A 15,166-nucleotide genomic window follows, 5' to 3' on the forward strand; every position below is an offset into this window, starting at 1 on the left:
TGCCACAGGGAGCTAGAATGGAAGGCAGCGGACATCCGCCATTGTGAGAGGATTTTCACTGCATTTCTGGGAGGGCAAGTCGCTTCAGGGGGAAGAAAACAGCTCAGCCACTGAGGTGTAAGTGAGGGTCTCCACAGAGAGAGAACCTGACAGCAGCCAATATCACACCGAGCAACTGCCTTTCTGCAAATGTTCATCTGTAAGGAATAGGCTGACCTGTTTCCCTCTCAACTGTATATAGTTATCTACCAAATTACCCCCAGTAAACTCAGTTGTATATACAAGCTGCCTCTGTCATCTCTGGGGAAATATCTACATATAGTCGGTCAGCTCATCGCAGTTTTTTTTTTTTAGTTTGTCACCACCACTGAACTGAACTTACTCTACTGTTTGATCTGATTTAAAGGAGAAAAATGCCCCAACTATGAGTATTTTAAGTGTCCACTTGGTGATAAAGATAAAGCTGGGCCCCTCATGTGATATGCTCAAGTTGTTCAAATGGTCTTCGTGACTGGTTGAATATGAGATAAGTGGCTATGCCATTGGCTGTTCCCATTTGGAGAGAAGACAAAAATCATAGTGATGACTGCTACTTTTTTTTGTCAGACTGAAGGGCTTTTCTACGAAGAACAAACTTAAAGGGAACCTGTCACCCCCAAAATGGCTGGTGAGGTAAGCTCACCGGCATCAGGGGCTTATCTACAGCATTCTGTAATGCTGTAGATAAGCCGCCGATGTTACCTGAAAGAGGAGAAAAAGACGTTAGATTATACTCACCCAGGGGCGGTCCCGCTCTGGTCCGCGTCCGACGGGTGTCTCCGGTCCGCTCCGGCGCCTCCCATCTTCGTTCCATGACGTCCTCTTCGGGTCTTCGCGCCGCGGCTCCGGCGCAGGCGTACTTTGTCTGCCCTATTGAGGGCAGAGCAAAGTACTGCATTGCGCAGGCGCCGGGCTTCTCTGACCTTTCCGGCGCCTGCGCACTGCAGTACTTTGCTCTGCCCTCAATAGGGCAGACAAAGTACGCCTGCGCCGGAGCCGCGGCGCGAAGACCCGAAGGAGACGTCATGGAACGAAGATGGGAGGCGCCGGAGCGGACCGGAGACACCCATCAGACGCGGACCAGAGCGGGACCGCCCCTGGGTGAGTATAATCTAACGTCTTTTTCTCCTCTTTCAGGTAACATCGGCGGCTTATCTACAGCATTACAGAATGCTGTAGATAAGCCCCTGATGCCGGTGAGCTTACCTCACCAGCCATTTTGGGGGTGACAGGTGCCCTTTAAGAATAATTACCCTGAACTTGAACCTGCAATTAGGCCAGTTCCACATGATGGTACCTTGCCAGTTCCTGTGGTTGTCTGGATTGGAAGAAAATGAAGTAGAATATGAGGACTATGGAGCTAAAGCTACTGGCGAAAGACATGGAAACCTCAAGTCAAGATGAGTATGTACCTGATGGAGCAGCCAAAACGCTTTACTCCACATGAATTAAATGTTCTCATCAAAGACCTTTCATTATCAAAAGATAAAGCTGAACTTCTTGCATCTAGGTTGAAACAGAAGAATCTTCTTCATGATGATGTCAGTGTGTTATTACCGAAATAGAAGTAACACTTTAACCAATTTTTCCACACTTGATGGACCAATGGTGTACTGTAACAATGGGAATGGCCTCTGAAGAACTGAATAGTATTTTGTTGCAGATTGGCGATAGTTTGACTCATCCCAAAGAAGTTTGAAAGCAGTGCCACTTCACAATGGAAATATGAAACCATCAATTCCTATTGCTCACTCATGTAATCTAAAGGAAAGTTATGAAAATCTCAGTTGTTTTGGATGCTATACAATATAAGCATCAGCAATGGAATATCTGTGGAGATTTGAAAGGGATTGGTCTACTAGTGGGAATGCAAGGAGGTTTCCCAAAATATTGTTGCTTATTCTGTTTATGAGACAGTAGTAATACAGTAGAGCATTTTGTTCATCGTGATTGGGGACAGAGAAACATCTATGCTCCAGGTAGAGACAATGTTCAGCATAATCCTTTAGTTGCTCCAACAAAAATCTTTCTTCCTCCACAAATAAAGTTGTTATTGATTCAAAACTTTGTGAAATCCATGGCAAAGACAAAGTCACAAGGCTTCTAGTACATTTCACAGAAATTCTCCAGCATTTCACCAGCAAAACTGAAGGAAGGGGTATTTGTTGGTCCTTAGATCAGAGAGCTTATGAGAGATGATGTTTTTGAAGGAACTCTAATTTATAAGGAATTGAGATCTTGGAAAAGCTTCAAGTGGATCTGTGAAAACTTCTTAGGAAAACAAAATCTCCAGAATATGTTGAAGGTGTTGAGGAACTGCTAAATGCATACCAGTGTCTTGGACGTCGCATGTCTCTGAAAATGCACTTTTTGCATTCACATTTAGATTTCTTCCCTCAAAATCTTGGGGATGTAAGTGATGAACAAGGCGAGCGGCTTCACCAGGACATTAAAGTAATGGACCTTAAGTCAGCAAATTATGGTAGAAAACCCACCAACATAAAGATAAAGCTGTTTTGTAAGAAGAAATGAGCTAAAATTCTTTTAAGACAATGTTTAGGAATAATCGTCAAATGTATTAGTCCATGGATGAGTGTTAGGGATCACACTCACTTGCGAGAAACTCAGATGAGTCTCGCACGTCAATACCCGGCACTGCACCTGGCACAGAGGAGCAGAGCGTGTGGCTGCATGTATTCCTATGCGGCCGCACGCTCCGATCTGAGTGCCGGCAGCAGCACCGGGTATTAACATGCGAGACTCATCCGAGTTTCGCGCAAGTGAGTATGAGTCCTTAGACTCTGAAACAGTCTTTCATACACAGACCAGGTTTGTCAGGGCAGGTGTAACACTGATAAATGATAGCCTTTTGTATCCCCCTTCTGTAACACGCTTTGCACCTTTCTGCAACCTTTCTCACTTTGCAGTTTGAGGGACCTCACAGAGGAAAAGTTGTTCTGGTAAAATACTGACACCTTCAGTTCCGGAACTACTAGGGCTGACTCCTTCATGACTATCAAGCATTAGGGCCTTGAAGACAACCTCCTGGAACTGAAGGAAGGTCCTGGTCTGGCCTGCACATCGTGATAGCACAAAAGAGTTATTATTATTTATTTCTATAGCACCATTGATTCTATGGTGCTGTACATGAGAAGGGGTTACATACAAATTACAGATCACTTACAGTAAGGAAACTAACAATTACAGACTGATACAGAGGGGCAAGGACCCTGCCCTTGTGGGCTTACATTCTACAGGATGGTGGGGAAGGAGACAGTAAGTTGAAGGTTGCAGGAGCTCCGGTGTTGGTGAGGCGGTAGTTCCGGTAGTGGTGAGGAGGCAGCGGGGTCAGTCCAGGCTGTAGGCTTTCCTGAAGAGGTGGGTTTTCAGATTCCGTCTGAAGAATCCGAATGTGGTTGATAGTCGGACATGTTGGGGCAAAGAATTCCAGAGGATGGGGGATATTTGGGAGAAGTCTTGGAGGCGGTTGGGTGAGGAGCGAGTAAGTGTGGAGGAGAGAAGGAGGTCTTGGGAGGACCGGAGATTACGTGAGGGAAGATATTAGGAGATTAGTTCAGAGATATATGGAGGAGACAGGTTATGGATGGCTTTGTAGGTCAGTATTCGTAATTTGAACTGGATACGCTGAGGGAATGGGAGCCAGTGAAAAGATTTGCAGAGGGGGGAAGAGGAGGAGTAGAGAGGAGAGAGATGATTGAGGGCATGCACAAGCATTTTAGTAGATTGATGGTTGAGGAAAGGATGGATTCTGGAGATATTTTTGAGCTGTAGGCGACAGGAGGCGGAAAGAGCTTGGATGTGCGGTTTAAAGGACAGGGCAGAGTCAAGGGTTACTCCGAGGCAGTGGACTTCCGGTACAGGGGAAAGCGTGATGTCGTTAATTGCGATAGATAGGTCAGGTAAGGAAGATCTATGAGATGGAGGAAAGATGATGAGTTCAGATTTGTCCACATGGAGTTTGAGGAAGCGAGAGGAGGAGAAGGAGGCTATGGCTGATAGACACTCCAGGATTCTGGACAGCAGAGAGGTGACGTCTGGGCCAGAGAGATAGATCTGAGTATCATCAGCATAAAGGTGGTACTGGAATCCATGGGTCTTTATGAGTTGAGCAGGCCAAGTGTATAGATTGAGAAGAGTAAGGGTCCTAGAACAAAGCCTTGGGGGACTCCAACAGAGAGAGGGTGGGATGAGGTGGTAGTGTGGGAGACGCTGAATGTGCGGTTGGAAAGGTATGAGGAGATCCACGATAGGGCGAGGTCTTTGATGCCAAAGGAAGAGAGGATCTGTATTAGGAGGCAGTGGTCAACTGTGTCGAAAGCAGAGGACAGGTCTAGAAGGAGGAGTATAGAGTATTGTCCGTTAGCTTTGGTTGTAAGTAGGTCGTTAGTAATTTTGGTCAGGGCTGTCTCAGTTGAGTGATGGGGCGCAAACCAGATTGTAGATTGTCAAAGAGCAAGTTAGATGAGAGGTGGGAGGAAAGTTCAGTGCGGACGAGCAGCTCCAGGAGTTCGGAAGCGAATAGGAGGAGCAATATTTGGAGATAGCTGGACATAGGAGTTGGATCGAGGGCTGTACGTTGCCATCTGTACGATGTCCATGGCCAGCTTCTTGTACTAAACTTTGGCTTTTATCATGGCACTGTACGGCTGGAGGACTTGATCAGATATATCAACTCCCACCATGTTCTTGCTGTACTCCAGTACAAAGTTTGGTTTGTGGACCTCGTACAACGGTGGGGATGTTGCCATCACCATGTATGGTGGTCAAGAAAAGGACATCCCTATTGTCGTTGACCACTCGGATGTTGGCGCTACATTGGGCTCTGCTTTCACCCTTTCTGAGCACCTACCCAATTAGCATCCTAGTTTTGTGGACAGTACCGTATGCTGCAGTAGCTCGTGCAGAGATGACCTTGACGGGTGGAATGCGGGTATAAAAGCTGATGGAAATAAATACACTAGCGCCCCAAAAATGGAGATATAATGAGTGTGTAGAAAAGCTGCAGACAGATACACAGACCAGTGTGAAAAGCTGTGGAAGAAGATAAAGAAATTGATAACGGATTTTGTTGGTATAAAAGCTATCTGCATAGAGGTGAACACCTTGATCCAGCAGTGGGTCCCAGGATGGATGGGGGGGTATTCAGGGGGTGTAACCCAAGGCACTCTCAGAGTTTGTAGAGTTTCATCCGTACTTGGCCCTTTTACTAGGCAGATATTGCCGGAATTTGATCCTCCCCATGAAATGTATTAGGGACTCATCCACGCAGATGTCCCTTTGAGGAACGTACACCTCAGCAAACTTGTTGCTAAAGTGACCAGTGACTGTCCGAACTTTGAAAAGTCGATCAAAGTTGGGGTCACCTTGGGAGGATATTGTGCATTATTATTATAATGCTAAAATTTGTAGATGGCCTTAAGGCGTGTCCGGGGCATGCTCTGGAGCCACAGAAACAAAGTGCCACCCAGTGTGCGCGCTCACAACATATACGTCACCAAGTGACTGACTCATCGCGACTCTGGAGCATATGCAGATATAAAATTTAGCTGGGGACGTACAACCAGATTCAGTGCGCATGCACAAAGGACCTGATACTCAGTGCGCAAGCGTGAAATTTTCTGTGCGATTGTTGTGACATCGGGCAGTCCAGGCAGAGGTTGCAAAGAGCATGAATAATTTTAAGATGACCGTGAGGGAAGGATAGAAAGCACCTCACCAATAACTGAAAAAGAGGGTATATGCTGCAATCACCTAAGGATAAAAAGTGTGTGTGTGTGTGGGGGGGGTTAGATTAATATTGGGAAATTTTACTTGCGAAGACCAAATGTTAGTGATGAACATTGCATCACAAGAAAGACATTGATGGCAGTGTAATATTGAAAAAGGATGTGACCGGTTCCCTTTAAGGACAAGTTTTTGCACAAATATGGAAAATTCTCAAGGGTTCACAAACTTTAAAGCACCACTATAGGTCTCTTCATTTAGGCGTCCAGGTTTCACATATGCATTCAACACATTTATTTAATGCATAAAACCAATAATTATAGCGTATACAGCTGTTCACATATCCATTGATTTTCTTGGACTTGATAATTTTTTTTGCGAAGACAAAAAACTGAGAAAATAAGTTTGGAATAAATTTGGAGCTCAAACTTGCCTATTCAAGTACATTGATTCTTTAAAAAAAAAAGAAAAAAAAAAAAGGGGGGGGGCAGCACTTGGACATCCAATTGCAGTCTGTTTTTTAAGGGTTTTTATGGTAGGAAAAGCTTGAAACTTTTTGTTCTGCATGTAAGAAGTAAAAGAAAAAAAAACAGATGACATGTATAGGAAAAACATACACAAAAAAAAGAAACTGAATCAGGCACTCTTATAAAGTCTGGTTTTTTTCAGCAAATTAAAAAAAAATCATTGAGAGATCGTTCAGTGTGCTTTAGCTGCCATTGTTCTCGGCAGCACAAATCCTATTTACACAGGATGATGCGCTTCCGAGAATGATAATGTCTTATGCAGATACTCGGGTGATAGGCAGCCTTCTATAGACTGAAAAATTGAGAGTGAGCTTTCTTAGAAATACTTGTTCACGACAGCCTCGCAGCTCATGTTCTCACAACAGACAGTGCAATTTAGGGTGCCCTGTTCTATGTGAAGCTGGAAGCACAAATCTTCTGTTGGCTTGCACCTGTCTCCCACCATACTTTCACATTAATCATCTTGGGTGGAAAGTTGGCAAAACTGCACTTGTCTACAGTAAACATTTTTTTGACAAGTCAAAAGTTCAACTGAAAACAAGTTGACTATCCATGTACGACATGCCAAATTCATCATAGTGGCTTATGCTGGATTATAATCTGATCCACCTTTAGACTGTCAATTCTAACTTTAAATTTTCACATTTCAAGACATAATTCTCTTTTCCATCTAGACCACACCCTTTGTCAAGAGCTGACCAGATTACTGGTACGTTTCACCTAGTAAACCTCCCATATTGTGTATAATTTTTTTTCTGTTTTTTTTTTTTTTTAAATGTCAGCTGGTACCTTCATAAGGCTGAAGAATGTCCAAAAGCTGGGAGCTCAGTAAGTTTCGCTTGATAAGCTCATGATAAATACTAAGGCAAGTCTGGCGTGAACGCTTCTCTCTGTCTTTCGCATTTCTAAGTTCCTTCTCTTTTTGTGCTCTTGAATCTTCTGATATTTGGAGCTTCCTTTTTAGAGTATCAAGATCTGGAATGAAATATGGGTGATCCTAGAAAACAATGTTTAAACTCAAAGGTTAAAACAAGTAATTGAATGTCAATAAAAACATTCCACATAGGCAATTAAAACAGGTATCCTATCTGCTACAGAAGTTTGCATTTTTATACTTCCCATAAAATTCCTTTCTATTTGAATAGACTTGCGACATAGCTCTGAACCTATTTGTTTTCTTCTTTCTCAAGGTCAGTTTTGGGTGTTTGTGGGAAATGTTTTTTTGTTCCCCATGTTCAAGTCATGTTGGCATATGATCTGCTACTAGAAGATTTGACAAAAGTGTTGGCTCTGCCTTCTACAAGTGCACTCTGTTTAGTGCCACAAATGGCAGGAGAGCAAATACAAATCAATGGAGAAATTCTAGAACAAGTAACAATCAAAAATCAACGTGATCTAAACTCGGGGAAAAAAAAAAATAGTGGCAATCACAGGTGACAGATGAACAAGAAATAAAGAGAGAGTGATGTCCTACAATCTATTCATTGAGAAAGGGGTTTTATAGGAAGTACAAAAACAGGGATTTTTTGTGTACTCACTGTAAAATCCTTTTCTCCGAGCCACTCATTGGGGGGACACAGGACCGTGGGGTGTATGCTGCTGCCACTTGGAGGCTGACACTAAGTTAATACAAAGAAAGTAAGCGGCTACTCTGCAGTATACACCCTCCTGCTGGCTCCTAGAGAACCAGTTCAGTGCAAAAGCAGGAGAACATTAACAACATATAAAAGTACATGTCAAACTAACTAAAAACACCAGCCATTAGGCTAACAGGGTGGGCGCTGTGTCCCCCAATGAGTGGCTCGGAGAAAAGGATTTTACGGTGAGTACACAAAAATCCCTGGTTCTCCTTCGCCTTATTGAGGGAAACAGGACAGTGGGATGTCCCAAAGTAGTCCCTGGGTGGGAAAACGACAGAAAACATCAGGCTTCACGTAACAACTGCCTAGATGTGCGCCACCGCAGCCTACAGAATTCATCTGCCCAGCCCCGCATCAGCCGAAGCTTGGGTATTATAGTGCTTCGAGAAAGTATGTAGGCTGGACCAAGTCGCGGCTTTACAGACCTGCTCCACCGACGCCTGATGCCGAATGGCCTAGGAAGTACTCACTGACCGAGTGGAGTGCGCTCTGATCCCCACTGGGATAGGCTTACCTGTGATGCGGTAGGACTCCTGAATGGTGGACCAAATCCACCTAGCTATCTTGGTCTTTGAAGCGGCTGGGCCCTTCCTGTGGCCCTCAGGGAGCACGAACAAATAATTCGACCTTCAGAAGGACACCATCCTCGATACGTACCTTCGTAGAGCTCTGACTATATCCAGAGTATGGAGAGCCCTTTCCACCCTGTGAACTGGAGTTGGATAAAATAAAGGAAGAACAATGTCCTTGCTAAGGTGGAAGGATGAGACAACCTTGGGCAAAAAGGATGGGGACTGCCTGAGGACAACCTTGCCCTGATAGAAAATAAGGAAAGGCACCCGACAGGAAAGAGCAGCCAACTCCGAAACCCGCCTGATTGATGTGATTGCCACTAGAAAAGCAACTTTCCAGGACAGAAAGGTGAGCAAAATGCCCTGAAGCGCTTCAAAAGGAGCTTCCTGTAAGACTCCCAAGACCAAGTTAAGGTCCCAAGGTTCTAAAGGTCTTCAATGGGGGGAAGCACATGAGTAATCCCCTGAATGAACGTCTTCCTCTGAGGTTTTGGTGCAATCCTATGCTGGAATAAGACCAATAAGGCAGATATCTGGCCCTTGAGCGTCCAGACCGGTCTGTAAGAATTCTAAAATGGTGGGAATAGAGAGGATGAGGGAGACGTTCACAAGCTTTGCACCAAGCAAAACATGTCTTCCAGGTATGGTGATAAATGCGTACCGACGCAGGCTTATGAGCACTGATCATTGTGGGCGTGACCTGTTGTGAAAAACCAGCCTGGGTCAGAATCCAGGATTCAACGGCCAAGCCGTTAAACACAGGGCCGCTGAGTTCTGGTGGTAAATCGGCCCCTGGGAGAGCAGATCTGGACAACCCAGCAGTCGCCAGGGTACGTCAGCGACGAGGCGCACCAAATCTGTGAACCACACCCAGCGTGGCCAATCCAGAGCGACCAGGATCACTGGAAGCCCTTCCGCTTTAAACCTTCTAATGACTCTCGGAAGAAGCGGCAGCGGGGCAAAAACGTACGGAAGATGGAAATGTCGCCACAAAAGAACCAGGGCATTCATTCCAATGGCTCTTGGATCTCCCTACCGAGCTATGAACCTGGAGACCTTGGCGATCAGTCTGGACTCCAACAGATCCACATCCGGGGTCCCCCAAGGAAGACAGATCTGTTGGAAAACATCCGGATGAAGTTCCCACTCCCCCGAAGCAAAACTCTGGTGGCTGAGGAAGTCTGCCGCCCAGTTTTCCACACCTGGTATGTGTACTGCTGAGATTACCGAGTGGTTCCTCTCTGCCCATAGAAGAATGCGAGATACCTTGCATATGGCTGCCCTGCTGCGGGCACCTCCTTGTTGGTTGATGTATGCCACAGCCGTTGTGTTGTCTGATTGAATTCGGATGGGGTGACCCGCTAGGAGATAATGAAACTGCAGAAGCGCTAGCCATATCGCTCGGATTTCCATTGATTGGAAGTTTCGATTCCTGAGATGACCAGCGGCCCTGAGAGGTGTGATGACGAAATACTGCTCCCCAGCCAGAAGACTGGCATTGGTAGTCACCACTAGCCATTGAACTGGGAGAAAGGACTTTCCCTGGTTGAGGGAAGAACTCAATGTCCACTATCTGAGAGACTGCCTGACCCGGAGGGATAGGCGGCACCGGCAGTCGAGGGAGAACGGGTTCCTGTCTCACGCCGCTAGAAGAGCATGCTGTAGGGGACGGAGGTGCATCTGTGTGAAAGGAACCGCTTCCATTGCTGCCACCATTTTGCCAAGTACCCTCATCGTAAAGCGGATGAAATGAGGGGATGACTGAGAAAGTGCGCGGGCTCCTTGCTGAAGGGCTAGGACCTTCTCTTGAGGGAGAATCACCTACCCTCAAGAGGTGTCCAGGGTCATGCCTAAAAAGGATATCTGCTGAGCTGGAAGGGGGAAGACTTGGCTAAGTTTATCAGCCAACCCAGAGGACAGAGTATCGCAAGTGATGCGAATAGACTCCGCGCAGTCGTGGAAAGACGGACCCTTGACCAGGAGGTCGTCCAGATAGGGTAGTAAGACCACGTCCCGGGAGTGCAGGATGGACATGACAGCAGCCATGACCTTTGTGAAGACCCTGGGAGCGGTAGCAAGGCCGAAGGGCAAGGCCGTGAACTGAAAGTGCTGTTCGTGAATGGCGAAATGCAGGAACTTTTGGTGGGGGGGGGAATTGGGATGTACAGGTAAGCATCTCGAATATCGATGGATGCTAGAAACTCCCCTTTTTCCATTGAGGTGATGACCGAACGCAGAGACTCAATGCGGAAATGATGGACCTTGACAAACTTGTTTAGAAGTTTGAGGTCTAGTATGGGTCTCTTGAACCTTTCATTTTCCGGAACCGGGACAATGATGCCATCGTGGCGCAGAGTCTATGGCTCGGGAAAGAGCCTTTGCCCTTGATGCTGGAAGTCGGGAAGGAAAGAACCGAACCGGGGGACGCAAATAATTATTATTTTATTTTTTTTTTTTAATCTGTAAGACACCAGGTCTCTGACCCATTCGTCGCAAACGAATAAGAGCCAGACCTGGTGAAACAGAATTAGGCGACTGCCTACCCTGCTGGTGTTGACTGGATAACCCCATGAGTCATTGGGCAGAAAATCTGTGGGACCTAGATCCTTTCGATCCAGACAGTTTGGGCCGGCCCTTCCATCGCTGATTGGACCTAAAGGATTCCTGGGGTCCTCTGTTAGTGTGAGGAGAGCGTCCTGATCCTGAAGAGGTAGTGGTAGTGGACCAATCCTGATCGTCGCGAAAGGATCGGAAACGGATTTGTTGTTGATGCCAAAAAGGACACCTAAGCCTCTGCTGGGGACGAAATTTGCTCTTTCCTCCTGTAGTATCAGAGATAAGCTGATCCAGCTTCTCTCCAAACAAATGCCCACTCTGGTAAGGAAGAGATGTCAGACTTTTTTGATGCAGAATCTGCCTTCCATTCTCTGAGCCATAACGATCTTCTGATTGTGATGGCATTTGCCGCCGATAGAGCCGAACAGCGTGTACCAGGTAATCTCCTGCCTGAGAAATTTGGCTAGCCAGCTGCATTGCCTCTGGAGGAAGATTACTGCTCTGAATGGAATTAGCCAAGGTCTCAGACCAGGAAACCATTGCTTTAGCTACCCACGCTGCAGCGAAGGAAGGCTATAGAGCCGCACCTGAGGCGTCAAAGACAGATCGAGCCAAATTTTCTATCTGGCGGTCTGTGGGATTTTTAATAGATGATCCGTCTGGCAGGGATAGAAGGGTTTTGGATGCCAGACTGGCAGGTCTACTACACTCGGCCCATTCTTTTCACAGATCAGCTGAGAAAGGGTACTCCACTTCAAGCGCTTTTTGTCCTGTAAAGCGCTTATACGGTCGCATCCTGTGCTGATTAACTATATCCTGAAACTCCGGGTGAATGGCCAAGGTTCTATGAGGACACTAAGCTTTTTTGACACACACAGCGTGATCCGGCACAGAGCCGGAGTCTTCATCAACCTTCAGAGTTTGGTTGCGGTTTTTACTGCGGAGTTATCGCGGTTTCTATTGCGGATTCTGCTGCGGGTTTACACCTGCAGTTTTCTATTGGAGGTGTAAATCCGCAGCGGAATCCGCACAAAGAATTGACATGCTGCGGAATGTAAACTGCTGCATTTCTGCGCGTTTTTTTCTGCAGCATGTGCACTGCGGATTTCGTTTCCCATAGGTTTACATTATACCGTAAACGCATGGGAAACCGCTGCGGATCCGCAGCTGCGGAAACGCTGCGGATCCGCAGCAAAATCCGTAGCGTGTGCACATACCCTAATAAGGAATGTCGAGTCAGAAAACAAACTAGCTATCGGGGAATCCACAGGGGGAAGAATGTGAACTATTGAGCAACAGATTGCTCTACAAAGGAAAAAACTACCTCAAACCTCTTAATGAAAGGCATGCATCGGTGTTTCCATTCTTTGGCAAGAAGATTGTCAAAGTCTTCGTGGTTGGGAAAAGTGATTTGTTGCAGTGTAAGGAAGGAAACCTCTACCTGAGAAGAGGCAGACCAGTTCTTAACTTGAAGGGTGTCCATCACTGCCTGTATGAGGTCATGCATGGCAGAGGTTAGCTTAGTATGCTGCTCAAAATCACAGTCTGTGTCAGAGGATGTACCCTGGGGATGCGTACTCCAGAGGAAGAGAAATTGTCTCAACCGCTGTGGCTCTATTCCAGGCTGGCCACAAGGATCTGTGTTAAGAGATCCTACTTTTCTTGTGAGAGTGCCTGTATGGAAGGGGGAAAGGGACTCCTCAAGTTGTATGTTAAATGGAGCCAATAGACCAAATAAAAAAAAAAAAAAAAAATCGATGTACAAGCTTTGCTGACACGCACTCTAGGTAATCGACCACAGGTTGGGAGAGGCTGGCAAAGTTATCTATGGAAATCGCAGTAAGTTTGTATCCACACCGGAGCAGCACGATGTTGTTTTGGCAGGTAAACATCTTATCACTCAGGTTGCTTTTCGCCAGCATTAATTAAGGCTGACGCTGATTGGAGCATTTGCATGAACCGGGGTATTTAATCCCACCCGTTCAGACCGCGGGCTATGCTACTTATCCATGGCATCCGGTATCTGACATCCTCGTTGATGTGCCTCCTGATGAACCGAACCACGGGGAAACGCGTTGAGGCGTAACGTATAAATAACATGCAATATTGCGGATACTATTGACATACCCTGTAGTGTGACCCAGTGTATCTGTATGGGCATTCTATAATGATTATTGATGTCGTCAGCCTCATTGCTGGGCAGTTACTGGCCCTATAAATGATATATGTGTTTGAATTGGCTTGACAGCTCATAGGATATACTTATACTGTGATATGGACAATAGTTTATATTTTTTTTTTTTTTTGCTGAAGTATTATGTGTATGTGGCATATCTGATAGCATACCCACTGCAATTTAGCAGTTAATAGTGATTGATTATCGTAGGGGCTGGATCCCTGCAAGGAGATGATAGTATTTATCCTGTTTCTTGCCTTTGTCCCTCTTTTGCTAATTTCATTATATTGAGTTTTATTGGATTTCTTTGACCATTTTTTTGTCTTTCTTCATCTCTGTTCTTATATTGTTTTCTCACCTGCATAGTAGGGTGAGTTAGGGCAGTGAGGGGTAGCCTACGTTGAGTGGGGGCGCCAAAAAATCGTTATCAGGGTGCCAACCTCCACAGCCAGGCAGGGGACAGGAAAGGTTATTGTAGGGTATGCGCTAGACCTTGGTCTTTTTGTATTTTTCAGGCAGATTTTTCCTGCCAAAAGCACTGGGTGTGGTGTTTTAAATAAATTTTTAAATAAAAATCTTGTTTTAAGGGGATACATGTACACTAAGCTTTGATTCTAATTCCCAGTATGTAATTTTTTCTAATATTAATAAAAGTTATCTATGGCCCATGTCAAACACATAACCCATTTGTGGAGCTCAGTCCCTTAAGACAATCCAAGAAGTTCAGAGTGGGTGAATAATTAAAAGGGTTATTTGGTGGACACAAGCTATTAATGGAAGTCTGACCACTGAGACCTGCACCAATTGGCAAAACGAGGCTGCAGTGCATATGTGTGACCCATGCTCCATTCCTTCCCTATGGATATGCCGAGGGCTACACTCTGCTTTTACTGCCAATATGATAGAGAATTTACAGACCAAAAGTTCAATTTGAGGGGTAAGATGAAGGTTGCTGCTTGTCCTCGAGTAGGGCCACAGACTCATAGTTGGGCCTCGCGCTGAAGCAGCACTTCTTGCGTGGATGCAAATGCCATAGGCCTTGAAGAAGAAAGACTGGGGACCAGCAGAGGGGATCAGGGGTGCCCCAAGAGGGCGCCACAGCAGAGACTCAGTCTTTAAAAGTGGCGCAAATGCATAAGGATCATATGGCAGTCGGATGTGGGCAGCCATAATGGAGGCCCAAGTAGCCCATAAAAGAGGAATAGGTACCTCTGTGGAGACCCAAAGGCGATTACATTGAGGGAAGACTTCAATGAAAACCCAGGAAGGAGCCCTAATAAGGCAAGTAACAAAGATAAAAGGGGGTGGGTTATAACTATAAAAAACTTCCAATGTCTATGGACACCCACAAGGTCAAACCTTAAGTGATTTTTAGATTGTTGGGCAACCGGCACTGCAGCAACAGTCTCGCATGTCGAGTGACTGGTGGAGATGTCGGGTTTGCAGTGAGCTACCCTACTCTTGAAAGCACGATGTGTCCTCTGTGGAGTGAAGGTAAAAGGGGAAACATCCGTGCCACCTAAGACCAAAAAAAAAAGGTTAAAAAGGGGAAAATAAACTGAACAAGACGTGTCAGTTGCATGGTGTCCTAGGAAAGGATATATCGCATATGTGGAGCCAACAACTATTTTTTCATCTATTGACAAGCCTCCTAGTGGCAAGGTGTGTACACCCGCAGTCTTGTGTCCTCCAATATTATTAATGAGAAATCAACAAATATACTGCTCTCAAGTTTGAAAAAACAGGCAACAAGCGGAAAGATATATTTTCAATAGCTTTCAGTGTCATAAACCAAATACTTGTGCTATTTTTAAGAACTGGGGTGGAAGCGCGATGCACAATTTCAAGCAACACATATCAAATGAAGTATTCTTTTTTTATGCCTAGTGCAGCAAAGTGTATTAGGAAGGA

At 45.6% G+C, this 15,166-nt stretch overlaps 1 protein-coding gene across 3 annotated transcripts in view; it reads right to left on the reverse strand.

Moving 5' to 3' along the window:
• The window catches only part of THAP9 (THAP domain containing 9), a 68,373-nt gene that overhangs the window by 17,155 nt on the left and 36,052 nt on the right, over nt 1-15,166 (reverse strand). For all 3 annotated transcript variants that reach the window (XM_077264608.1, XM_077264610.1, XM_077264607.1), the window contains exon 5: nt 7,101-7,308. In XM_077264608.1, the coding sequence (XP_077120723.1) occupies nt 7,101-7,308 (208 nt within the window). The remainder of the gene's footprint in view (nt 1-7,100; nt 7,309-15,166) is intronic.

This window comes from Ranitomeya variabilis, chromosome 5 (assembly GCF_051348905.1).
Source record: "Ranitomeya variabilis isolate aRanVar5 chromosome 5, aRanVar5.hap1, whole genome shotgun sequence".
Taxonomy (NCBI): domain Eukaryota; kingdom Metazoa; phylum Chordata; class Amphibia; order Anura; family Dendrobatidae; genus Ranitomeya; species Ranitomeya variabilis.